At 37.8% G+C, this 27,673-nt stretch overlaps 1 protein-coding gene across 3 annotated transcripts in view; it reads left to right on the top strand.

Annotated features, from left to right (window-relative positions):
* Positions 1-27,673, top strand: part of GFM2 (GTP dependent ribosome recycling factor mitochondrial 2) — a 73,611-nt gene that overhangs the window by 8,034 nt on the left and 37,904 nt on the right. For 2 of the 3 annotated variants that reach the window (XM_049649636.1, XM_049649635.1), the window contains exons 2-10: positions 2,753-2,834; positions 4,170-4,254; positions 5,872-5,929; positions 6,351-6,448; positions 18,404-18,529; positions 19,455-19,543; positions 24,971-25,059; positions 26,408-26,468; positions 26,718-26,897. In XM_049649636.1, the coding sequence (XP_049505593.1) occupies positions 2,772-2,834; positions 4,170-4,254; positions 5,872-5,929; positions 6,351-6,448; positions 18,404-18,529; positions 19,455-19,543; positions 24,971-25,059; positions 26,408-26,468; positions 26,718-26,897 (849 nt within the window). In that variant the 5' untranslated portion in view covers positions 2,753-2,771. Of the gene's footprint in view, positions 1-2,752; positions 2,835-4,169; positions 4,255-5,871; positions 5,930-6,350; positions 6,580-18,403; positions 18,530-19,454; positions 19,544-24,970; positions 25,060-26,407; positions 26,469-26,717; positions 26,898-27,673 lie in introns of those variants that run through there. The other variant, XM_049649637.1, reaches the window with a different exon arrangement.

Genomic DNA, 27,673 nt, shown 5'->3' with positions numbered 1-27,673 from the left:
AAGAATCCTTTTTTGCGGAGATAGAAGAAATAAAATCTAGTCAGGCTGAAATTAAAAATGAAAACATGACAGCCCAAAACCTCTGAGATGCAGCAAAGGCAGTCATAAGAGAGAAGCATATAGCAATTCACACCTTCCTAAAGAAGGAAGAAAAGTCTCAAATACGCAACCTAACCTTACACCTAAAGGAGCTGGAAAAATAACAGCAAATAAAACCCAAAGCCAGCAGAAAAAGGGAAAAAATAAAGATTAGAGAACAAGTCAATGATCTTAAAATATAAAAAACAAAACAGTAGAACAGATCAATGAAATCAGGTGATGGTTCTTTGAAAGAATTAAGAAAAGTAGAATATTCCCTAGCCAGATTGATCAAAAAGAAAAGGGAAAGGACCCAAGTAAATAAAATCACGAATGAAAGAGGAGAGATCACAACCAACACTGCAGAAGTACAAGCAATAGTAAGAGAATATGAGGAGCAATTATATGCAAACAAATTGGGCAGTCTGGAAGAAGTGGACACATTCCTAGAAACATATAAACTACCAAAACCGAAACAGGAAGAAATAGAAAATTTGAACAGAGCCATTAACAGTAAAGAAATTGGATCACAGACCAAAAATGTCCCAATAAGGAAGAGTTCAGGGCCAGATGGCTTTCTGGGGGAATTCTACCAAACATTTAAAGAAGAGTTAACACCTATTCTTTTGAAGCGATTCCAAAGAATAGAAATGGAAGGAAAACTTCCAGACTGATTCTGCGAGGCCAGTATTACTTTGATTTCAAAACCAAAGATCCCACTAAAAAGGAGAACTACAGGGGCGCCTGGGTGGCTCAGTCAGTTGGGCGTCCGACTTTGGCCCAGGTCATGATCTTGGCAGTCTGTGAGTTCGAGCCACGCATCAGACTCTGTGCTGACAGCTCAGATCTGGAGCCTGCTTCGGATTTTGTGTCTCCCTCTCTCTCTGTCCCTCCCCCGTTCACACTCTGTCTCTCAAAAATAAACATTAAAAAAAATAGTGTTGGGAAAACTGCTCAGTGCAGAAGAATGAACTTGGACCACTTTTCTTACACCATATACAAAAATAAACTCAAAATGGATGAAAGACCTAAACCTAAGACAGGAGGTCATCAAAATACTAAAGGAGAAAACAGGCAACAACCTCTTTGACTTCAGCCACAGCAACTTCTTACTTGACAAGTCTCCAAAGGCAAGGGAAACAAAAGCAAAAATGAACTATTGTGACCTCATCAAGATAAAAAACTTCTGCACAGCAAAGGAAACAATCAGCAAAACTAAAAGGCATCCAGCGGAATGGGAGAAGATATTTGCAGATGACGTGTCAAATAAAGGGTTAGTATCCAAAATCTATAAAGAACTTACCAAACTCCACACCCAAAACCCAAATAATCCAGTAAAGACATGGGCAAAAGACATGAATAGACACTTTCCCAAAGAAGACATCCAGATGGCCAACAGACACCTGAAAAGATGCTCAACATCACTCATCAGAGAAATATAAACGAAACCCACAATGAAATACCACCTCACACCTGTCAGAATGGCTAAAATTAAAAACTCCTAGCAACAACAGATGTTGGTGAGGATGTGGAGATGGGAATGCAAAAACTGCTTCAGCCACTCTGGAAAACAGTATGGAGGTTCTTCAAAAAATTAAAAATAGAACTACCTTATGACCCAGTAATTGGATTACTAGGTATTTATCCAAAGGATACAGGAGTGCTGATTTGAAGGGGCACGTGCACCCCAATGTTTATAGCAGACCTATCAACAATAGCCAAAGTATGGAAAGCCCAAATAACTATCGACTGATGAATGGATAAAGGAGATGTGGTATATATATTCCATGGAATATTACTTGGTGATCAAAATAATGAAATCTTCCCGTTTATAACAATGTGGATGGAACTACAGTGTATTATGCTAAATGAAATAAATCAGAGAAAGACAGGTGATTTCAGTCATATGTGGAATTTAAGAAACCAAACAGATGACCGTAGGGGAAGGGAAGCAAAAATAATAAAAAACAGAGAGGGAAACAAACCATAAGAGACTCTTAAATACAGAGAACAAACTGAGGGTTGTTGGCTGTGTGTAGGGTGGGGGGAGGAGCTAAATGGGTGATGGGCATTAAGGAGGGCACTTGTTGGGATGAGCACTGGGTGATACATGTAAGTGATGAATCACTAAATTCTACTCCTGAAACAATTTTTACAGTATATGTTAACTAACTTGGGTTTCAATTAAAAAAAATAAACACACTTAGTTTTTATAGTCACAGAAGACAACTTGCTCTTGTGTATTTTTTTACATATTTATGGTATGAATGAATAAAATCAGAATATATAAGTAAACCAATAAGTTACATTACCAATGAGAAATTAACAAATTAACATGTAGAAGCTTACCTTTTTATACTAAATTTTATGTAAATACATAAATGCATTTTGGTTACATTTTTATAATTCCAATCTTTTTTATGGTATGTACATATCTTGAAGAATTAAAACGTTGAAAAAATAAAGAATATTTTAGCTTGAGAACCATATTTCTCATTTGTGTCAGAATTTTTATTTTCTGAATGATGCATGGAGTTTTTGATAGCTAAAAGTATTGCACCTATTGTTTCAACATAATACATTGTTACCATATATGTTGCATATGCTTTACGTATGTCTTCCTGACATATAATATGCAAACTTAGTTTAAAATTTTTGTATATTTCTTTTCCAGAGAATAACAGAGGATCAACATGTTGTCCAACTTGAGGAAATTTGTAGTCAGTCATAAGAAAATACCCATCCTGCACGTTAATGTAAGTTTTTCTTGCAAAATTAAATGTACTTCAGCACGTTCAGTTCCTTTACTTCCCCAAAGGCCTAGTATACTCTTAGACTAGTGTATCTTTATTTTCAGCAGTTTTTCTTAACAGGGAGTGTGGGAGAAACTGTAACAAAGAAGCAGCAGACCTTATCACTAGTCTGTAAATTCATTTGGCTACTTGAAAATTCACTGTGCAACGTTTTAAAGAATATCCATTTGTATATTCCATTTTGAAGTCATTAGTGTCCCAAAGACTTACACAGGTTTTCTTTAGTGTGTTCATTGCTGATGCTTTCAGACTACATGCCTGTGACAGGTAGCTACTCTCTTACCCAGATCAGTATGCAGTGGAAATTTAAATATCTTTGAGTCCATACTTTTGAAATATTTCTTAGGATAACAGTGTTTTATTGACAAAAACTTGCTAACTGATGTAGAAGTGATATAGAAGACAGGCATGCATTCCAAGATAGCATTAAAAGGCAGATTGTGACAACCCCAAATTATTATACTAACTATAACAATTCCAAATGTATTAGCAGCCATTAAATGTGTATCTCGTTGTTTGGGGATAAATTGGGATGGGTAATAATCAACCTCTGTGTGGAAACACTGGGAGAAGATACTAAAGAAACTTTTAAAAAATGCCAGTCCCTAGTTCTCCCAACTACCCCCCATCTCGCCAAATGTTTTTTAAAGTTTTCCAGGTGATTCTAATTTGTAACCGCTTTTATAAATCCCCAAAACAGCTAATGGTTTTAGAGTTCATGACCCTCACCAGCTCTTAGCAGCTGTAGAGGAGAATCAAGAAGTAGCCAGGGTGAGAGACCTGATTAACTTTTCTGGCTCTCTGGAAACTTCAGGGCTCTGGTTCTCAAACTGTAGCTATCAGAATCACCTGGAGGGCTTGTAGAAATGCAGATTGTTCAGTACACCTGAAAGTAATACAACACTGTGTTCATTATACTTCAGTTAAATGAAAATTCCCACAGATTGTTTGCCTCTGTCCCCAGAGTTTGTTATTTTCTTGTCTGGAGTAGATCTGTAGAATTTGTGTTCCTTGTGATGTTAATGCTGCAGATGTTAGAGAACCATCATCTAAGATCAGCTCAAAATAGCAAGTCAGTTTTAGTTTTATTTTTGTTCTTTCCTGTAGTATAATTTTGGGTTGTCACTTTTTAAAGGAGCTAGAGTTAATAAATTCAGACTACTTTAAGGAGATTCAAAGTATTTCATCTTCTCACAAAGCATAGTTATGATGTTAAAAGTACTGTAATCAGAAATGCTAAAATAAAATTAATGTCAGGGTTCTTTTTCTCCTCACTAGAATATGTGTTGCTCTAAAATGAGATCAAGTTTACAAAGACTAAAGCCACATGTGCCTCTTGGAAGAAACTACAGTTCTCTACCAGGTACAAAATTTGATTCTCATTTTACTGCTTGTTTGCTTTTTCTCTCTCTTGTTGGCAAGCATTCCATTCAGAATACTGCTTCCTTTTTACTTCTTGGCTATTTCCTTAAGATTATTATGAGTTGGATGTGGTCTGATAGATGCCAGGGGTAGTAGGCCTGTGCTCCTTATCTGCTCCCCATCCACATGAGCTAAACAAAGAGAAAGGTTGGTGGCTTTAGTCGCTGGCTCAAAAGTTTAGCGGGTTGTCTATTTGTAGAGTGCTCTTGCTGTAAAATACTTATTTTCTAGTCCTTTTCTGGTTTTTATACATAAGTATTTTCTGTCATTCGAGGTTTGCCCAAATAATTTATTTTAAAGGTTCTTAAGAGTAGTTGGTTAAATACTTATCTGGGATAGTTTACGTTAGGTAGTATGGCTATTGAAAGCTGGTAGCCTGAGCAACTAATTCTGAATGGTCTTCTGTGTTTGAAGCAAGCATATGGGAGACTCATTGAAACTAGTTGCATTCTGTTGCTGTTCGAATTACCATCTTTGTCATGTGAGAGTAATGGAGTAATGATACTGATTGTGTGACTGTTAAGGGCATGTGAATTTAATGGTCTGCAGTATTGGCTTGTATCTACGTTTCTATATTTTGCTCATCAAATTTATCTGCAGCCATACAGGCCATCCTTCAGTCTTAGAACTGCTAGGAGGTTTTCAAAATACAATAGAACTATTCTTAATTTATTGTAGAAGTTTTGCAAAACTGATTTAAATAGGTGTAGATTAAATTTATAAATGTAACTGCATTTTTGCTTTAAAATTAATAAAATATATAAGTATGGAGTAAATTATTATGGGCTTTTTGTATTCGAGAAATACTACTTGGCCTTTTAGAAGTCTTAGATTGTTATAACTCCAATTCACTGATACTTCCCAGGCCATCGTTAAAGATATTGTATGCTTGGAAGTACTGAGGGAAGATGGGTTTCAAATTGTACAAAAATTCATCGTCATCTGATATGAGGATCACTCTTAACTTTTTAGGCCTTGACATTGCAGGTTCACAGGACTGTGCATTTTATTTTTCTTTGGTTCAGGAGCTGTTGCCTTAAGATCATTGCTATGAACATTCTACTATATTTTTTATGTCTATTGTAGAATTGTAGAAAGTGGCAAAGATTAGGGGCACCTGGGTAGCTAAGTCGGTTGACCTCAGTCAGTTGGTTCAGGTTATGATCTTGCGGTTCGTGAGTTCGAGCCCCACATCGGGCTCACTGCTGTCAGCACAGAGGCTGCTTTGATTTTCTAGCCCCCTCTCTCATCCCCTCTTTCTGCCCCCCTCCTGCTTATGCTCTGTCAAAAATAAATAAACATTAAAAAAAAGTGGGAAAGATTGGGGTAAATTTATATTTTTCTAAGGATGTCTTCTAGAAATTTATGTTTGAAAATTTACCTTATCATCATCCATTGCCTTTTCTTTAGAGATATAACCTTTAGGTAAAAGAAAGTTTTATTTATCTTGGATTTTACTGTACTTGGAATTACTGTATTTGCTTAAAATTATTTTAACTTCTTTGTCAATTAAAGGAAAATTTCTTAAACTTTTCAATTATAACCCTCTTTCCATTAGGTTTGATAGGAAATGATATCAAATCCCTTCATTCTGTCATCAATCCTCCCATAGCTAAGTAAGTACTATCATTGATACTGTCTTTTTCATTCACTGTGTGAAAAGGTAAAGGTTTATGTCATGGGCTTAATTTAGCATTGTTAATTTAGCTTTCTGCCCTCGCTAACTATAAATAGATGTTGGTATATATCTTTAAAGCTGTTTTTTTTCCATTTCAGTGCTAAATATTTTTAATGTAGCAGCAGCACAATTTTCATAGAACTAAAAGTAAAATTCACAAGATCGTAGTTAGCTGTTTGTTATTTAGTTGTTTTATCAGAATAATGTGGTAGGGATATATTTTCTGGTTTTGTCGTTTTTATGAAATAGTAACTAGCTTTGAAATTTGCACAGCATATAGAATACATATTTTGGTTGTGTGGTTTTAGTAATGACCACTATGTAACACATGCTTTTTTTTTTCTCCACCTTTCAAACAGAATCCGAAATATTGGAATTATGGCTCATATTGATGCAGGCAAAACTACCACCACAGAAAGAATATTGTACTATTCTGGATACACAAGATCGCTGGGAGGTTAGAATGGATTCCTCCTCACCCCAACCCCATTAGCAAAAACATCACTGGAAAATATTTTAAGAAGTCAACCTAGAGATCTTGAGTATGGCATGGAAGTACTGATGTCTAAACCACAACATAAAGATAAGGTAGTTGCAACACCCACCAAAGAGTTTTCTTAGGTTCAACTCAACATTCAGACTCACAGGACTATCTTGGACAACAATTCGCCCTCATCTACTCAGAATGCTATAGGACAGGAACCATAGCTTCCCAGCATATTAGCATTAGGTGTTTCTTTCTGCAGGAGTCCTTAACGCAGTGCACATAGCTATCTGGGAACTAACTTCTTTGGCCACTCAAAAGTGACAGTACAGGGACACCTGGGTGGCTCAGTCGGTTAAGTGTCCGGCTTCAGCTAAGGTCATGATCTCGCGGTTCATGAGTTCGAGCCCTGCGTTGGGCTCTGTGCTGACGGCTCAGAGCCTGGAGCCTGCTTCGGATTCTGTGTCTCCCCCTCTCTCTCCCCCTCCCCTGCTCATGCTCTGTCTCTCTCTATCTCAAGAATAAATGAACTTAAAAATATTTAAAAGTGACAGTACAGTTTAAGGCAACAGAATTCACAGGAGCTACCCTGGCTTACAAGCTTCAGGCCCCTTAGGACCCAAAACCTCTTGTTACAGCTCCGTGGGCTCTCTTCCAGATTTACTAGAAAGGCCGTGCCATATCCCACTCAGGGGAGCTTAAGGTTGTGTATCTCCATCAAGTATTTACAATTCATGTATAGCTCTTCCCAATTCAGATGTACCTTACCAATCACAAATTATTTTTTCTGTAAGATATGTTGCTGCGGCACCTGGGTGGCTCATTCAGTGGAATGTCCGACTCTTGATTTCGGCTCAGGTTATGATTTTACGATTTGTGGGCTCGAGCCCTGGGTCGAGCTCTGTGCTGACAGCCTGGAGCCAGCTTGGGATTCTCTCTTTCCCTCTTTCTCTGTCTCTCCTATACTCACACGTATGTGCACGCATGCTCCCTCTCAAATATTTAAAAAAAAAAGAGATTTTGCCTAGCAACATAGTTGACATACTTGTGTTCTCTGGTTTCTAGAAGAAAAGAACTAGAAAGTTAATTGAATCAAATTCTCTTGCAGAAGAAGAAAGGATTTTGTTAATCCAATCCACAGTAGAAGTAGTAGCAGTAGTAGTAGTGTTTACTTAAGTTTTGATTTCATTTTTTAATTATAAGATGTCAAAAACGGTAGTTCTTGACCAGTCTTGCACATTTGAATCCCCGTGTAATTTTTTTGTTTTATTTTGTTTTTAAATAACAGTGCCTTAGCACCACGCTGGAAATTAAGATTCAGCAAGTATGTGGTATCTCCTTGGTGTCTGTATTTTTGTGTTATGTATTTTAAAACTCTGTATTTATCATATACACATTTATGATTGTTGTGTTTCTCTGACGAATCAACTTTTTTATCATTATAAAGTACCATTCTTTATCTCTGGTAAAACATTTTGTTCTGAAATTTGAGGTGGAGGTCATCATGTCCATAATACCAGAAGTGGAAATCTTTTTCAAAAGCTCCACAGAGATTTTGAAGTGCATTATATTGAGAACCATTTCTCTAGACCTTGAAATTGGTTGAGGACCTAGCATAGTATTTATAGAAGAAAAGAACACCCAGGATTAGAATATTCATGATGATAGTTTCTGAAATGTGTGAACACATGCATTTCTCATAGAATTACTGCTGTGTAAGTGGGGATATAACAGCAAAACGTGGAACATTATTAGGCTTCTTCTGTTGTATCACAGGTATGATGATAATTCTTTTCTCACACCCCCAGTTTGTATTCCTGAAGTGAGGATCCAGATTAGGTGGGCAATTTTCAAGGCAACCTTTTTTTAATTGTGGTAAAGAATACATACATATAAGAAAACATTTACCATATTAAGCATTTCTGAGTGTACATTTAAGTAGTGTTAAGTACTGTTGTTAATGTTGAGAACGTTTTAATCTTGTAAAACCTAGACGCTTTACCCATTAAATAACTCCATGTTTTTCCCTCTGCTCAGCCCCTGGAAACTATCATTCCACTTTATCTTTCTATGAATTTCACTACTCTCGATAACTCATATAAGTGGAAAGAATCATACAGTATTGGTCTTTTTGTGACTGGCTTATTTAATACTTAGCCTGTGTCCACAAGATTTGTCCCAACGGGAGCACTTGGGTGACACAGTCTGCTAGGTGTCCCAGTTTTTGGTTTCTGCTCAAGTCATGATCTCATCACGTTTTGTAAGTTCGAGCCCCGCGTCAGTCTCTGTGTGGACAGTGCGCAACCTGCTTGGGATTCTTTCTCTCTATCTACCCCTCCCCTGCTCTCTCTGAGAATAAATAAATAAACTTTAAGGAAAAAAAAAAGATTTGTCTCTATGACAACTCTGTCTTTACGACAACTTTATACATTGTTATGCTCACCACAAGTATAACTACCATCTCCTACCGTACAACACTATTACAGTGCCATTGACTGCATTCCCTGTGCTGTACCTTTCATCCCCAGCTCTTATTCATTCCATAACTAGAAGCCTCCCCCTTCCTTATACCCATTTGCCCATCCCCCTGCTTCCCTTCCGTCTGGCTACCATCCGTTCTCTGTATTCACAGGTCTGCTTTTGCTTTTTGTTTGTTTTAGATTGCACTTAGTGAAATCACATGGTACTTGTCTTTCTGGATATGACTTATTTCGCTTAGCACGATACCCTCTGTTTTTCGGATGGCAGGATCTCATTCTTCTTTGTGACTGTGTAATACGTAATATTCCAGTGTGTGTGTGTGTGTGTGTGTGTGTGTGTGTGTACATGTGTATATATATATATGTGTGTGTGTACGTGTATATATATATATACACACACACACACGTACACACACACATATATATACACATGTACACGTGTATATATATACATACACACACACGTAAACACACACACACATATATGTATATCTCACATCTTATGTATTGTTGGACACTTAGGTTGCTTCCATTATCTTCGCTGTTGTTAATGCTACAGTGAATTTGGGGGTACAGATATCTTTGTTTTGTTTTTTCTTTTTTATCGTTTTATTTTTTTCATCATAATTATACTCTTTAATTCTCACGCTCTGTTTCCCCCATCCCCCACCCACTCTGTTAACCATCAGTTCTCTATAGTTGAGTCTGTTTCTTGATTTCTTTTTTTCTCTTTGTTTTGTGTCTTTGTTTTTCATTATTTTGTTTCTTAAATTCCACAGATAAGTGAGATCATATGATATTCGTCTTTCTCTGACTTATTTCGCTTAGCATTACACTTTCAGCTCTATCCATGTTGTTGCAAATGTCAAGATTTTACTTTTTTATGGCTGAATAGTATTCTGTGTGTGTGTGTGTGTATCCTACATCTTTATCCATTCATCTATTGATGGACGTTTGAGCTGCTTCCGTATCTTAGCTATTGTAAATAATGCTTTAGTAAACATAGGGGTCCATATATCCCTTTAAATTAGGCTTTTTGTATTTTGGGGGGTAGATACCCAGGAGTGTGATTCCTGGGTCCTAGGGTAGTTCTATTTTTAACTTTTTGAGAAAGCTCCACTGTTTTCCAGAGTGGCTGCACCAGTTTGCATTCCCACCAACAGTAAAAGAGGGTTCTTTTTTCTCCACATTCTCATCAGTACTTGTTATTTCTTGTGTTTTTGATTTTAGCCATTCTGGTAGGTGTGAGGTGATACCTCATTGTGATTTCGATTTGTGTTTCTCTGATGATGAGTGATGTTGAGCACCTTCGTGTGTGTGTTAGCCATCTGTATGTCTTCTTTGCAGGTATGTCTGTTCACATCTTCTGCCCATGTTTTAATTGGATTATGTGTTTTTTTTGGGTGTTGAGTTGTATCAGTTCTTTATATGTTTTGGGTACTAATCAGTTATGTCATTTGCCTATATCTTCTCCCATTCAATAGGTTGGTTGCCTTTGAGTTTTGTTGATCATTCCCTTCACTGGGCGGAAGCTTATTATTTTGATGTAGTCCCAATAATTTATTTTTGCTTTTATTTCCCTTGCCTCAGGAGACATACCTAGAAAAATGTTGCTATGGCTGATGTCAGATAGATGACTTTCTGTGCTCTTTTCGAAGGTTTTTATGGTTTCAGGTCTCAACATTTAGGTCTTTAATCCATTTTGAGTTCATTTTTGTGTATAGCGTAAGAAAGTGTCCAGTTTCATTCTTTTGTTTATAGCTGTCTAGCTTTCCCAGCACTGTTTGTTGAAGAGACTGTCTTTTTTCCCACTGGTTATTCATTCTTCCTTTGTCAAAGATTAATTGACCATATATTGTGGGTTTATTTCTTCGTTTTCTGTTCTATTACACTGACCTCTGTGTCTGTTTTTATGCCAGTACCATACTGTTTAATTACTACTGCTTTGTAATATAACTTGAAATCTGGAATTGTTATACCTCCTGTTTTGTTGTTCTTTTTCAAGATTGCTTTGGCTATTCTATATCTTTTGTGGTTTCATACAAATTTTAGGATTGTTCTAGTTCTGTGAAAAATGCTGTTGATATTTTGGTAGGGATTACATTAAATCTATAGATTGTTTGAGGTAATCTGAACATTTCACCAGTATTTGTTCTTCCAGTCTGTGAATGTGTTTCATTCCTTTGTGTTGTCTTGAATTTCTTTCATCAGTGTTTCATAGTTTTCAGAGTATAGGTCTTTCACCTCTTTGGTTATATTTTTTCCAAGGTATTTTATTGTTTTGGGTACCCTTGTAAATAGGCTTGTTTTCTTATTTTCACTTTCTGCTACTTTGCTATTAGTGTGTAAGAATGCAACAAATTTCTGCACATTGATTTTGTATCCTGCAACTTTATTGAATTCATTTATCAGTTTTAGCAGTTTTTTGGTGGAATCTTTAGGGTTTTCTGTATGTAGTATTGTGTCAGATGGAAATAGTGCAAGTTTTACTTCTTTCTTACCAATTTGGATCCCTATTATTTCTTTTTCTTATCTGATTACTATGGCTAGGACTGCCAGTACTATGTTGAATTAAAGTGAGAGTGGATATCTGTGTCCTGTTCTTTACCTTAAGGGAAAAGTTTTCAGTTTTTCATGATAGAGTGTGATGTTGGCTGTGAGTTTTTCATAGAAGGCCTTTGTCATATGAGGTACGTTTCCTTCTTGACCTATTTTGCACAGGATTTTTATCACGAATGGATGTACTTTGTCAAGTGCTTTTTATGCATCTGCTAAAATGATTATATAGTTTTTATCCTTTCTCTTATCACATTGATTGTTTGCAAATACTGGGTCGCCCTTGCATCCCTGGAATAAGTCCCACTTGATTGTGGTATATGGTTTTTTTTTTAATGTATTGTTGGATTTGGTTTGCTGATATTTTGTTGAGGTTTTTTTGCATCTATATTCATGAGAAATATTGGCCTATAGTTCTCTCTTTTTTTGTGTGTGTGGTTTCTGTTTGGTTTTGGTATCGGGGTGATACTGGCCTCGTTGAATGAATTTGGAAGTTTTCCTTCTGCTTGTGTTTTTCAGAATAGTCTGAGGAGAATAGGTATTAACACTTTATTAAATGTTTTGTAGCATTCCTGTGAAGCCGTCTGGTCCTGGACTTTTGTTTTTTGAGAGTTAAAAAAAAATTTTTTTTAATGTTTATTTTTGAGAGAGAGAGGGAAGAGAGTGAGAGAGAGAGAGAGACACAGAGTGGGGAAGGGGCAGAGAGAGAGGGAGACATGGACTCCAAAGCAGGCTTCAGGCTCTGAGCTGTCAGCACAGAGTCCCACGTGGGGCTTAAACTCACCAACTGTGAGATCATGACCTGAGCTGAAGTCAGACACTTAACTGACTGAGCCCTCAGGCATTGCTTTTTTTCTGAGTTTTTTGATGACTGATTTCATTGCAGGTAATTGGTCTGTTCAATTTTTCCATTTCTTTCACCATAGGTTGGGTAGGTTATATGTTTCTAGGAATTTATCCATTTCTTTTAAGTTGTCCAATGTGTTGGCATTTAGGTTTTCATAATATTCTGTAACAATTATTTGTATTTATTTGGTGTTGTTATTTCCCCTCTTTCATTGGTGATTTTGTTTATTTGGGTACCCCCAACCCCTCTTTCTCTGCTTTTTTTTTTTTTTTTTTTTTAATGAATCTTGCTACGGGTTTTTCAGTTTTGTTGGTCCTTTCAGAGAATTCTCTCTTGCTTTCGTTGATCCATCCTATTGGGTTTTTTGTTTGTTTTTTTACTTTCTGTGTCATTTATTTCTGTTCTAATCTGTATTTTCTTCTTTTGCTGGGTTTGGGTTTTATGTGTTCTTCTTTTTCTAATCCCTTTAGGTGTGAGGTTATGTTGTCTGAGATTTTTCTTGCTTCTCGAAGTAAACCTGTATTGCAATAATACACTTATCTCTTAGAACCATTTTTGCTGCTTCCCGAAGTTTTTGAATCATTGTAATTTTCATTTTTGTTTCCATGTAATTTTTTTATTCTTTGATTTCTTGGTTGACCCATTCATTGTTTACTAGCATGTCATTTAACTTCCATGTATCTGTGGTCTTTGCAGAGCCTTTCTTGTAGTTGCTTTCTAGTTTCATAACGTTGTAGTCAGGAAAGATGCGTGGTATGACTTTGATTTTTATAATTTGTTAAGACTTGTTCTGTGGCCTAAATATGTGATCTGTTCTGGAGAATGTTCTGTGTGTGTTTGAAAAGAATGTGTTTTCTCCTGTTTTAGATGGAATGTTCTGATACTCCTGTTATATCCATCTGGTCCAGTGTGTCATTCATAGCCACTATTTCCTTGTTTATTTTCTGGTTTGATGATCTGTCCGTTGATCTAAGTGGGGTATTCAAGTCACTTTACTATTGTTGTGTTACTTTTGATTAGTTCCTTTATGTTTGTTGCTAACTGTTTTATGGAATTGGGTGCTTTCATGTTGGGTGCATAAATATTTACAATTGTTATTCTGTTGGATTGTACCCTTTATTATTCAGTGGTTTTTGTCTCTTGTTACAGACTTTGTTTTAAAGTCTATTTTGTCTGATATAAGTATGGCTATCCTGGCTTTCTTTTGACATCCATTTGCATGATAAATGTTTTTCTGTCCCTCACACTCAATCTGCAAGTGTCTTTCTGTTTGAAATGAGTTTCTTTTTCTTTTTTTTTTTTAATTTTTTTTTTTTCAACGTTTTTTATTTATTTTTGGGACAGAGAGAGACAGAGCATGATCGGGGGAGGGGCAGAGAGAGAGGGAGACACAGAATCGGAAACAGGCTCCAGGCTCCGAGCCATCAGCCCAGAGCCTGATGCGGGGCTCGAACTCACGGACTGCGAGATCGTGACCTGGCTGAAGTCGGACGCTTAACTGACTGCGCCACCCAGGCGCCCCTGAAATGAGTTTCTTGTAGGTAGCATTTAGATGGGTCTTGTTTTTATTCATTCTGTCACCCTGTGTCTTTTGATTGGAGTGTTTAGTCCATTTACATTCAAAGTAATTACTGATCAGTATATATTTTTGCCATTTTGTTACTTGTTTTGTGGTTGTTTTTGCACCTTTTTTCTGACCCTTTCTTTCATGGTTTGTTGGCTTTCTTCGGTGATATACTTGGATTCCTTTTTCTCCATTCTTTGCATATCTATTACTGGTTTTTATTTTGTGATTACCATTAGGTTTGTGTAGAACCTCTTCTGCATATAGTAGTCTATATTAAGTTGATGGTTGCAGAACTTTAAACCCCTCTGTAATCCCACCCCCTATGCTTTTGGTATAGGATGTCATTTTTACATCCTTTTATTTTCTGAATATTTTAACTGGTTTTTACAGAAGCATTTACTTTCTTTAAAAAATTTTTTTGTGATGTTTATTTATTTTTGAGAGAGACAGACAGACAGAGCATGAGTAGTATTGGGGCAGAGAGTCTGAAGCAGGCTCCAGTTCACCCTGGGGCTTGAACTCACAAGCTGTGAAATCATGACCTGAGACAAAGTCAGACACTTAACCGACTGAACCACCCAGGTGCCCCTGAAAGTATTTACTTTTAATGTTTTTTTGTGTTTTTTACTTTTTTACACTTTTACTTATGGTCTTTGCTTCCCACTCAAAGAGTCCCCTTTAATATTTCTTGTAGGACTGGTTTAGTGGTCTTAAACTCCTTTAGTTTTTGTTAGTGTGAGAAAGTCTGTCTTTCAATTCGAAATGATAGCCTTGCTGGATAGAGTATTCATGGCTGCAGAAAATCCTTTCAGCACTTTGAATATATCATGCCACTCCTGTCTGGCCTGCAGTTTCTGTCTGAAAAAACCACTGATAGCCTTATGGGATTTCTTTGTATGTAACTGTCTTTTCTCTTGCAACCTTTAAAATTCTTTATCATAATTTTTTTTCCATTTTATTTTATTATTTTTTTAACGTTTATTTATTTTTGAGACAGAGAGAGAGAGAGAGAGCATGAACGGGGGAGGGTCAGAGAGAGGGAGCCACAGAATCTGAAGCAGGCTCCAGGGTCTGAGCTGTCAGCACAGAGCCTGATGCGGGGCTCGAAATCACAGACCGCGAGATCATGACCTGAGCCGAAGTCGGACGCTTAACTGACTGAGCCACGCAGGCGCCCCCTTTTCCATTTTAATTAATGTGTGTCTTTGTGTGGAATCCCTTGAGTTGCATCTGTTGGGGAGTTTGAATTTGCTGTGGCAATTTGTTTGTTGGGGGTTGAATTTGTTGGGGCAATTTGTTGTGCCTCCTGAATCTGGATCTCTGTTTCCCTCCTCACATTTGGGAAGTATTCAGCTATTTTTTCTTTAGATACATTTTCTGCCACCCTTTCTCTCTCTTCTGGGATCCGTGTAATGTGAATGTTACTATGCTTGATTGAGTGAGAGTTCTGTAAGTCAGTTCTTATTATGCAGTATTTGTCTCTCATCTGTTCATCTTGATTGCTTCCCATTTCTCTATCCTCCGGGTCACTGATAACATTCCTTTGCTTCCTGTAGCCTACTTTTTATTCCATTTATTATATTTTTTTGTTTCATTTATTGAGTCTTCATGTCTGATGTTATTTTTTTCTCTCTTTGCTAAGGGTCTCAACAATATCCTCCACTCTTTTCTCAAGTTTAGTGAGTATCTTTGTGATCATTATTCTAAATTCTCTATCAGGCTTAGTAATTTCTGTTTCACTTAAATCTGTTGTGATTTTGTCATGTTCTTTCATTTGGGACATATTCCCCTGTCTCCTCATTTTGTCTACCTCTCTGTCTGTTTCTGTGTATTAGGAAAGTCAGCCATATCTCCTGCTGTTAAAAGTAGTGGCTTTATGAAGAAGAGGTCTTGTAGTGCCCCGCAGTGCACTGTTCCCTATTCACCAGAAGGTGACACTTCAGAGGAGTCTTCTGTATGTTGCTTGCATTGCTTTGCTTGCGTTGCGTTGTTTGCATTGCGTTGCTTGCGTCCTACTATTGTGCTTTCTCTTTCAGTCCAGACTTGTGCACTGACTATCTACTTGTTGTGGGCTGTGCTTGCTTTCTGTGGTATTAGACCCAGGCAGGCCGGCCTGAGAGGGCATGACCATAGGAGGGCTCAGGGGCCAGGCAGCAGTGTTAACCAAAATTTGCACCGAGTCAGTAGTCCCAGGCCAGATCCCCTAAATCACGGTGGTGGCCAGCGGCGTGGCATGTGTTAGCGGCCGGACACAAAGCACACGGCTGAGGTAGTGACAAGAAGCGTACGGGTCTGTGCGTGGTGGCTGGGGACATTCAACTTTAGCAAAATCTGCACTGAGCTGCTAGACCTGGCTAGATCTGCCAGAGTGCGGTGGCCACAGGGCCACAGCACGCGGAGGCAGTGATTGGGTGGGGCGCACGCAGTGTTAATAAAATTTGCCCTGAGCCCAGGGCCTAGGCCAGCATACTTAGAGTGGGTGATTCCTCAGGAGAACTCAAGGCACAGCGCACTGCTGGCGCTACCTCACGGGTGTCTGTGCAGCACTGCCTCCTGCCTGTGTCTGTTTATGCTGAGGGGTGGGAGAAAAAATGGCACCTGCCAGTTCCTTTGTTCTCATAGGAGTTCCTCAGTGTGCTCTGAAATCTCTATAAACAGATCTCTTTGCCTTTGTGCAAGCTGTCACGTCTGTGTTGACTCTTCTAAAGGTCCTTGTCTCTTTAAGGGCGGGGACCTGGCTATCACGTGCACTCCTGACTACCCAGTGCTGAGTCACCTGACCTTCAGAGCTCTAGACTCCCAACTCCCCTAGTTATACAGAGTCATGGAGTTCAGTGCCTCTGGTTTTCAAGGCTGGAAGTTATGGGCATTCTTTTTTCCTATGTAGACTCCCCGGTGCTTTGCCTTCTCTGTGACCACAGCTTCCTTTCTCCTGTGGGCAGTGCTCCTGGCTGCCTTTCTGCCCTTTCTAACCTCTCCAGGGCTGGCTTCCTGTATTTGGCTGTGGAGTTTGTTCTGCCAGTCTTCAGATCACTCTCCAGTTTATTGACTCAGATGTGAGTGATATGTAGCTGTAAAAGTAGGATGGGATGAGCTTAGGGGTCCTCTTACTCCACCATCTTGCATCCCCTCCTCCTACAAATGTTTTACAAGTTTAGAGCTTTTGGGCACCTGGGTGGCTCAGTCGGTTAGTTGTTCAGCTTCGGCTCAGGTCATGATCTAGTGGTTCGTGGGGTTCGAGCCCTGCATCGGACTCTTTGCTGACAGCTCAGGGCCTGGAGCTTGCTTCGAATTCTGGGTCTCCCTTTCTCTCTGCCCCTCCCCTGCTCACGCTCTGTCTCCCTCTCTCTCTCAAAAACAAATAAACGTTAAAAAGATAAGTAAATAAAAACTTAGCGCTTTTGGCTAGGTATTTGGTCTTTGTCTCATTAATGATGTTTGTTTTCTTGGTTTGTTATTTTGTGAGTAATTGGCAACACTAATTTTTAACATAGATATTTGGGGTTCCTGAAAAATAAATTTTTCTTTTCCTCCCCCAGTTGGCACATATGTGTACATATGTTTATATACATCTATATATACGCAAACAGTGAGGAAAAGTGGTTAGCATTTTTAGAGGTTTAATGCTGACATAAGTAGTGGTAGTATAAGGCCATGATCACTTGTGGTTTTGAATTTTGAATGGTAACGATAAACTCATTTTTACTTCTTTTACTGTATAAATTTAATGAGAGTACAAGAATTTTAATGCAGAATAATTTAGTAGTCAAGATGAACTTTATCCGTAACTTTTTACTATAGAAGTTCCACCAAGACTATTTTCATTTGTACACATAAGTGTCTTTGGCTGGGGGGTGGGGCGGGGGGAGGGGGGGATTTAGTAATCAGAAGGGTTTGTAAAGGAGAATTTTACTTGGGAGGAGTTTTTTCTTTACCTTGTTCCCTGTAGCTACCATTTACTTACCATTTACTGGGTTGGTACTTTATGTAGTCTCATTTTATTCTTACGGCAACCCAGTGAGGTTGCCTTTGTTAACCTTGTAGTACAAATTAGGTTAAGTAGCTTGCTCAGGTTCATACAGTAGTAATGGTAAAGTTGGGATTTAAATCTAGATCTGTCTGTGCTCTTTTCATTGCACTACCCTCCCTCCTGTCAAGGGATCAGATATGAGAAACATAAAAAGGGATACTGAAAGGTAAACTAGGGGAAAAAAGTGAAAAAATAAAAAGTTTAGAAAAATTAAAATAGACAGAATTTAATCTTAGAGAAAAAATATTTTTTATGGAAAAATTACTCATTTTGCTGGAAAAGCTTTTTCTAGAACAAGGACTTACGTAGAGCAAGATTAAGGCCTCTAGATATTAAGCCAAATATTTTATAAACAGTCTTAAAACAAATTAAGCTGTCATGTAGATATCTTATCTCAATGAAATATACTTGGTATGAAGCCTAACAGTGTCATCTTTTTCCTTGTCAGATGTTGATGATGGAGATACAGTGACAGATTTCATGGCTCAAGAGCGAGAAAGGGGCATTACTATTCAGTCTGCTGCTGTTACGTTTGATTGGAAGGGATATAGAGTCAATTTAATTGATACACCAGGTATGGTGCTGTTGGAGCCATGCAGAGGTGCTGCATCGTTTGAGGTTTTTATTCATGTTTGTGTTCCCTTTTAAATTGTGGTCAAAAATATATCATAAAATTTACCATCCTAACCATTTTTAAGTGTACAGCTCAGTAGGTAAGTATATTTACATTGTTGTGAAACTGATGTCCAGGAGTACTTAGTCTTGCACAACTGAAACTATATATCCATTATATAACTACTACTCTTTGTCATCTGCTCCCATTGCTGGTAATTACTCTTCTACTTTGTAATCTAGATTACTTTAGATACCTCATATGAGGAGAACCATACAGTTTTTGTCCTTTTGTGGGTGACTTTGCTTAGCATGAAATCTTTCAAGGTTTATCTGTCTTATAATATGTGAGAGGATTTCCTTTATTTTTAAGGCTGCATAATATTCCATTGTACATATATAACATAATTTGTATGTAAATATACATCATTCATACATTGATGGACGTTTGGGTTGTTTCCACCTCTTGGCCATTGTGAATAGTTTTACTATTAGTGTGGTGTGCAGATATGTCTTTCAGACTCTCCCTTCAGTTTTTTTGGATATATACCCCAAAGTGGGATTGCTGGATCATGTTTTGTTTTTTTTTTTTTCAGTTTTTAAAAGATTTTAAGTGTTGGGGCTCCTGGGTGGTTCAGTAGGTTGAGTGTCCAGGTTTAGCTCAGGTCATGATCTCACAGTCCATGAGTTCGAGCCCCGTGTCGGGCTCTGTGCTGACAGCTCAGAGCCTGGAGCCTGCTCAGATTCTGTGTCTCCCTCTCTCTCAGCCCCTCCCCTGCTCATGCTCTGTCTCTCTCTCTCTCTCTCTCTCTCTCTCTCAAAAATAAATAAACATAGAAAAATGAATAAAAGATTTTTAAGTGTTATGTTTCTCATCTTTTTTTTAGGTCATGTAGACTTTACCTTGGAGGTTGAGCGCTGCCTTAGAGTGTTGGATGGTGCAGTAGCTGTGTTTGATGCCTCTGCTGGTGTAGAGGTAAAAAATATTCTCAAAGTAAAGTGAAGATACCAACAACACGATTTTTTCTTAAAGTAGAATGTATCAGATTTAGTTACAATAGCCCTGTGTTTGTTAAGTTCATATTAATCAAATTATGGTGAAATTGGAATTTAATACTGCAATCACATATACAGGTCTATATGTGATCTCAGATATTTTGTAGTAAAAGGGAAATAGTTGCTTTTCTGTAGAAAATATGAAAGTTAGTGTTGAAAACTGTGAAGGGCTTGAGATTCTTACCTGTTTTTTTAAGCTAACTAGTTAACCTGCCACAGTGTTATGGCATGCTGGCATAAGACATAAGACTTTTGAGTCAGAGACAAAGGACTGTTAGTCACAGGAATAGCAATAGCCAGAGTGTCGATAATTTCTTGTCTTAGTTACCCAAGCCCCAATTCCCACAGGGTGACCTAAAGAGAGTCAAGAGAGTCAAGAGTTGCACATGCCATGGATCCCTGTGCTTAGAAAATGCACATGTTTTATAATGGGCAGTAAGCATGCCTGCTGTTTGCTCTGGAGAGAGATGTTATCTTCCAGGCTTATAAACAAACCTACCTTTTGACTCAGAGGAAGACACTTCTCTTTCTAAGCCGTTTACTATATTTGAAGACATCTTTGAAGACATAGTCCAGAACAAAGGCAGTTAGTGCCTTTCCTAACAAACTATGTAGAAAGGTGAAATACACATGAAGAATTGTGTCCTAACAGTTAACTGAGTTTTTTGAATAAATCTTAAAAGTGGATTTATAATAAATTATACTGGGGTCAGTTATGTACTCTTTAGCATATCGCTATATGTCTTACAATTTCAAGATTGGCTTTTTATTAAATATAGAATCCTCTTCACTTCTTCTAATCTTAAAATTACTAAAAGTGATACGCTAAATGATCGATATTAACATTTCCCAAATGATACAAATCGACACCATGGGCTTCCTCATAGGATGCACTAAGAAGGGCACAACATTATGTTGTATTCTTGGCAGCATGTTTGGCCCAAATCTAATCATGAGAAGGCAATCAAATGAAATTTCTTAAAAGTTTTTTTTTAATGTTTGTTTATTTTTGAAAGAGAGAGAGTGCGAGCAGGAGAGGGGCAGAGAGAGAGGGAGACACAGAATCCGAAGTAGGCTCCAGGCTTTGAGCTGTCAACACAGAGCCCCATGCGGGACTTGAACTCCTGAACCATGAGATCACGACCTAAACTGAAGTTGGATGCTTAACTGACTGAGCCACGCAGGCACCCCTGTAGTTGAAAGGATTCTAAACAAACAAGAAAACTAAATGTAATATCATCTTTGGAAGGATCCTGGATTCAAAAACAAGAAGTTACAAAGAGCATCAGTAGGAAAACCAGAATAATTTTAATATAGATGATATGTTATTAGAAAAAAGTATTGTAGGGGCACCCGGGTGGCTCAGTTGGTTAGGCGTCCGACTTCAGCTCAGGTCATGATCTCACGGTCTGTGAGTTCGAGCCCCGCGTCGGGCTCTGTGCTGACCGCTCAGAGCCTGGAGCCTGTTTCCGATTCTGTGTCTCCCTCTTTCTCTGCCCCTCCCCTGCTCACACTCTGTCTCTCTCTGTCTCAAAAATAAATAAACATTAAAAGGAAAAAAAAGAAAAAAGTATTGTATCAGCTTAAATTCTTTGAATATGATCTTTATAAATGGTTATGTAGGAGAATATCCTTATTTTTAGAAAATACAGGCTGAAGTATTTAGGATTAAAGTGTCATGATATCTGCATCTTGCTCTAGTGGTTCACCTCCCACGCACACATACACGTATGTTGTTAGTTTGGGTACTTTGAGCATTAGATGCCAAGTTGGGATTAGATGCATAAGAGATTTATTGGTGGATATCCCTGTGAAGAGTAAAGGAGAAAAGAGAGAAGTGTAAGAGAGCTTTCAGACCAGAGGGCAGATCAAGGAGCTCTTGGTGACCAGACGATTGGGTAGGAAGAGTTTCAGACTATAGCACATTTCCAAAAGGGGTTTGGCTAGGCTGATGGAAGTCCTCAAGGCAAAGTTGCCTGTTGGAGAAGGCGGAATGTTTTGTAGGAATAACCTACATTAGAACTTCTGCTCTGCTTGGCCATTAGCTGGTCCTTGAGAGACCTTGGTAGTTAGTAGTCAAGATGACTAGCATTTGGAGCTATCATTTAATTATGCTCTGTGTAGTGGATCCAAGTGGCACATTCCCATACACACTGCACACATTCTAATGTGTTCATATGCACATTTGGGGAAAAAAAGGCAAGTGTGGCAAAGTGTTCATACTTGGTGAATCTAGGTGAAGGGTACATGGGTATATATTGTACTGTTTTTTTACCTTTTTTATAGGTTTGAGATTTTTCAGAATGAAAAGTTGTTGGGGGGAAATAATACAGTGATGGAAAGCCCGACCTGAGGACTGCTGACAGGCAGTGATGGTTTTTTGATCTAAATACAGCCTGACCTTGAGGTCTGAGGTTGGTTATACATTATTCCCATTTCTTTCTGATCACTTCACGTCCTAATGGTTGCATTCTTTCTGTCATTATGACTTGTATATGTACATTTGACAGATGGCATTATTTACAAAATTGAAATATATTGGAATAGGAAATTTCTGAATTTGTGATACAGAAGCCTTTTATGTGCTAAAACAATAAATGGACTTTTAGCTAGCAGGTGGGATAATGGAAGTCTTTCTATATTTTTTTAATATGCTTTTTTCTTGGAAAATTTATAATATACCCCCAGCCCCACCTCACCATATGCAGAAATTAGTTACCTTGGGGGTAGGTAACAATATCTTAGGATACAAAGCATACTAGAAGAAGAAAAGTTGATTCATTGGACTTTATCAAAATTACATCTTCTCATTAAAACTAAAAAAATTAAAAAATAAAAAGGGAAGCTGTAGGCTATGAAAAAATTTCTCATGTTAGATATAGTATATGAATGTTAAATTTCCAGAATGCGATAACGCTATTGATTACGTAGGAAAATATCATTGTTTTAGGAAGTATGTGCTGAAATTTTCATAGTACACGGTACATGGGTGTGATCAAGGACTTGTATCCAGAACATATGAATAACTACAAATCAGTAATAAAAAGTTACAACTCAGTAAATAAATGGACAAAAGACTTGAGTGGATTTTTCACCAGAGACATGAATGGCCCAGTGAGCACATGAAAAGATGCTCAGTCTCATTGATTATTGAGAAATGCAAATTAAAGTTACAAAGAAAAACTATTTGACACCCACGAGAATGGCTAAAATTGAAAAAAATGATGGCAAATACTGGCTGAAGTTGTGGAACAAGTGGAACTCTTATACACTGTCGGTGGAACTGTAGAATATTATACTTTGGAAGACTATTTGGCAGTTTCTTATAAAATGAAGTCTGCACATAACCTCTCACCCAGCACTTCTACTCCTGTATCTTTATCCAAGGGAATGAGAACATTTGTCTCCTAAAGACTTTTTCAAAATATTTACAGCAGCTAAATTCATAATAGCCCAAAACTAGAAGTAATCTGGGTGCTCATCCACAGGTGGACAAACAAGCTGGCACATTTATACGAAGGGGTTTAGCCAAAAACAAACAAAACAACAACAACAACAAAAATAACAGCCATCATACCTAACAACATGAATGAATGTCAAAAACTTTATGTTTAGTGAAAGAAGCCGTGTTATTTATATGAGATTCAGAAATAGAATGAATCTGTGGTGACAAATGTGAGGACAGGTTGTTTATGGGGGATGGGACATAAGAAAAATTTCTTAGGTTCTATATCTTGGTTGGGATAGTAGCTATACAAATCTATACATTTATCAGAACGCACTATACACTTAAGATGAGTGTTTTTTTATTCTATCTAAATTTTACCTAAACAAATTATATAAAGTGGCTTCTGTATCAGGTAATGTCAGCACATTAGGCTTTGTATGCTCTGTTCTAGGGCTTTGAGACTCCACTAGGCAGAGATATTGTAACAGACTCAAACTATTTATATTTAAAATGTGTAAAAATTAGAATTAAAAGAAGTCAAATAGAAAAGCATATGAGGGGCGCCTGGGTGGCTCAGTCGGTTAAGCGGCCGACTTCGGCTCAGGTCACGATCTCACGGTCCGTGAGTTCGAGCCCCACGTCGGGCTCTGTGCTGACCGCTCAGAGCCTGGAGCCTGTTTCAGATTCTGTGTCTCCCTCTCTCTCTGACCCTCCCCCGTTCATGCTCTGTCTCTCTCTGTCTCAAAAATAAATAAACGTTTAAAAAAAAAAAAAATTAAAAAAAAAAAAAAGAAAGAAAAGCATATGAGAGGGGTGCCTGGGTGGCTCATTTGGTTAAACATCTGACTCTTGATTTCGGTTCAGGTCATAATCTCGTGGTTTGTGGGATCAAGCTCCGTATCGGGGCTCCGTGCTGACAGCCTGGAACCTGCCTGGGAGTCTCTTTCTCCTTCTCTCTCTGTCTCTCTGCCCCCTCTCATGCATGCATGCGTGCTTTCTGTCTCTCTCAATTAAATAATTAAAAAAAAAATACGTGAGAATTGCTACTAAGAAATACAGTTATTGGCTTTTTTCTCCCTTACTCTTCAGTTTAACTCAACATTTAAACATTCACAATAAAAATGCATATACTTTTAAAAAGTTTTATTTAAATTAAAAAAATTTTTTTTTTAATGTTTATTTATTTTTGAGACAGAGAGAGACAGAGCATGAACGGGGGAGGGTCAGAGAGAGAGGGAGACACAGAATCTGAAGCATGCTCCAGGCTCTGAGCGGTCAGCACAGAGCCTGACGCAGGGCTTGAACTCACGGACCGTGAGATCATGACCTGAGCCGAAGTCGGACGCCCAACCAACTGAGCCACCCAGGTGCCCCATTTAAATTTTAATTAACACATAGTGCAATATTGGTTTCAGGAGTAAAAATGCATATTTTTATCACAATATCATTTTTTATAGTACAGTCCTATTCTTTTTACATTACGACAACAAAAGAATTAAGTCAAAAGTCCCTATTTTGCTGGTCAGCAAACTGATGAGTTCAGTATTATGTGACCTGTACTGGGTAAGGTGAAGCCAGACAAAAATGACATCTTCTGGTTCTTGATTAAGTCCTCTTTCCATGAGTCTTAATACCTCCCAGGTGTTTGTTCTCCTTGTGTGGCAACCTAGACCACCCAAAGGAGTATTCTCAGTTTGAAGCACATTCTGTATCACACTTCATCATGTTCTTTGTTCTCTTACCCACTAGCAGAAGAGTAACTAGAGCAATGGCACTAATTCTGTGTTGGAACAGGGCCCAGTTCCATGTTATAATAGATTCTTAGATCTATTTGTTCCATGTGTAGTGGAGTTATTTTTGTCCCATATGTGGTTTTTTTTCCCTTTCTCTTTGCTCCAGGCCCAGACTCTCACAGTATGGAGGCAAGCTGATAAACACAAGATACCTCGAATCTGTTTTTTAAACAAAATGGACAAAACTGGAGCAAGGTATTTCAAGGCTTCCCCCCCGCCCCATTTGTTAAAAGTAGAAATACAGGGGTGCCTGGGTGGCTCAGTCGGTTAAGCATCCAACTTCGACTCAGGTCATGATCTAACGGTTTGGGAGTTCAAGCCCCACGTTGGGCTCTGTGCTGACAGCTCAGAGCCTGGAGCCTGCTTCGGATTCTGTGTCTCTCTGCCCCTCCCCTGCTTACACTCTGTCTCTCTCCTCTCTCTCCCCCTCTCTCTCAAGAATAAATAAACATTAAAAAAAAAAGTAGGAATACAATTTTGAGTTTTTAATGGACTATAACTTAAATTTATAAATAGCTGTTCGCTCTGGAGTATAAATATTCCGTGGGATCTCAATTCAGTCCCATTAAAAAAGGAGTTTCAAAACAGGTAGAAATGTGATAAGGAGAGATCCTGGTCAGTGTGTAAGTGGCAAATACAAAACACCAACTGTCCCTCTCCTCAAACCACACAGTATGCTTTGTGTTTATGTAATTTTCTATCCTAATTCTGAACTGATAACATGATACCAAGAACGCCTAAGGTAAAGTTATAGCAAAATTGGGCTGGCTTTTGGAAGAAAGGGGATAGCTGTGTGTGATAGCAAATGTAGCTGTTAGAAGAATCCTTGAGTTATAATGACAGATCATGCATTTGAATGTCTAACTAATTATTGGTGACTTTGATCAGTTTATTTAATCTTAGTTTCAAACTATAATAAGTGAAGCTTATAAATAATAATACCCTAGATATCTCTGTGGCAGGATTATGGTAGATACTCAAGCACTGTTTTTTGAAGTTTACATTGAAAGTTTACTCAAGATATTGTCGTGTGGAAAACTGTTCACTGGTGAACATTAGGGACAGTGAAAATGGTTGTGATTTTAGAGACCATTCTTAAATCTGTTTTAAGAATCTTAACATTTAAGGGGTGCCTGAGTGGCTCAGTTGGTTGAGCATCCAATTCTTGATTTCCGCTCAAGTCATGATCTCACAGTTCATGAGACAAAGCCTGCATTGAACTCCTTCTGACAGCAATGAGCTTGCTTGGGATCTCTTTCCCTCTCCCAAAATAATAAATAAACATTAAAAAAAAAATCTTAACATTTTTTAAGTTTACTTATGTATTTTTGAGCGAGAAAGGGAGGGAGCAAATCAGCAGGGGAGGGTCAGAGAGAAAATCCCAAGCAGGCTCCGTACTGTCAGCACAGAGCCCAGTGTGGGGCCCTAACTAATGAACCACAAGATCATGACCTGAGCGAGAGTCGGATGTTTAACTGACCGAGCCACCCGGGCGGCCCAAGAATCTTAACATTTTTAATTATAGTTATTTTGCTTCCTGCAGTTTTAAATATGCGGTTGAAAGCATCAGAGAGAAGTTGAAGGCAAAGCCATTACTTTTACAGGTTGGTTGATTAATATTTGGTTTATTAATAGCAGCAGCTGCAAATTTCCTCATCATTTTATTGTGACATATATATCTGAAACTATCTCAGATGTTTTTTGGAAGAAGTTGGCATGTAAATAAAAGATATAGATTATGGTAATAATGTTAATAGCCATTTGGGGGAAAGTGGAGAAAGGTAACATTTTCTCATCAATGCAGTTCTAATTGAGTTATCATTTAATAAAGTTAATCTCGCTTTGATTTGCAGTTACCACTTGGTGAAGGCAAAGCTTTCAAAGGAGTTGTGGATGTAGTAAATAAAGAAAAACTTCTTTGGAATCCTAATTCAGATGATGGAAAAGACTTTGTGAGGAATCCCCTTTTGGAAATGAGTGATCCTGAGTTGCTTAAGGAGACAACTGAAGCAAGGAATGCCTTAATTGAACAGGTAAAGTAAATACTTTGAGTTTACATTTGCATATTTAGAAAATTTAAAAATATTTTATATATTATGAAATTTATGAAGTAAATATATACTTTATGTATATTTAAAGTGTAATATAAAGTGTAATGAAGAATACGATGAACACCAATGTTTCCACCACCCAGCTTAAGAAATAGAATATTAGCAATACCCTTGAATCTTTGTGTAACACTTCTGTTTAAATCTCTCTCCTTTCCACTTATCATTTACTCCCCCCACCACTATTTTGGTTGTAGCCTTTTTCTTTCATTTGCTTTGTTTTCTAGTTCACTACAAATGTATATATTCGTGAAGGACTTAGTTTTCCATGGTTTTGAACTTTCCTTAAGTGGAGTGATATTGTTTGTATTTTATAACAGTACATTGCAGATTCATCTTTGTTGTTATGTGTGGTTATGCTTCATTTTCAGTCTTACGTCATGTTCCAATATGATTATACCACATTTGTCCGTTCATCTGTGGGTGGACTTTGAGGTTATGTTGTCTGTTTTGCTGTTACAAACAGTGTTGCTGTGAACATCTTTGTATGTATCTCCTTGTACACACTTGTGACAATTTGTTTAGGGTTAAACCTAGGAATATCAGAGAGTGTGTCCGTCTTTTATCAAATGTCACATTAACTTAGAAAATTTTAAAGCCATTAATTTTATAGGTAATAGATAACTCTGGACCTCATCCACCCTCAAAATTTTAATAGAAAGTAGTAAGATTGTTAATATTTATGATATTTTATATGGTAT

This window comes from Panthera uncia (assembly GCF_023721935.1).
Source record: "Panthera uncia isolate 11264 chromosome A1 unlocalized genomic scaffold, Puncia_PCG_1.0 HiC_scaffold_17, whole genome shotgun sequence".
Classification (NCBI taxonomy): domain Eukaryota; kingdom Metazoa; phylum Chordata; class Mammalia; order Carnivora; family Felidae; genus Panthera; species Panthera uncia.
The sequence above is the reverse complement of the archived record's forward strand: the minus strand, read 5'-3'. Positions and strand labels throughout refer to the sequence as shown.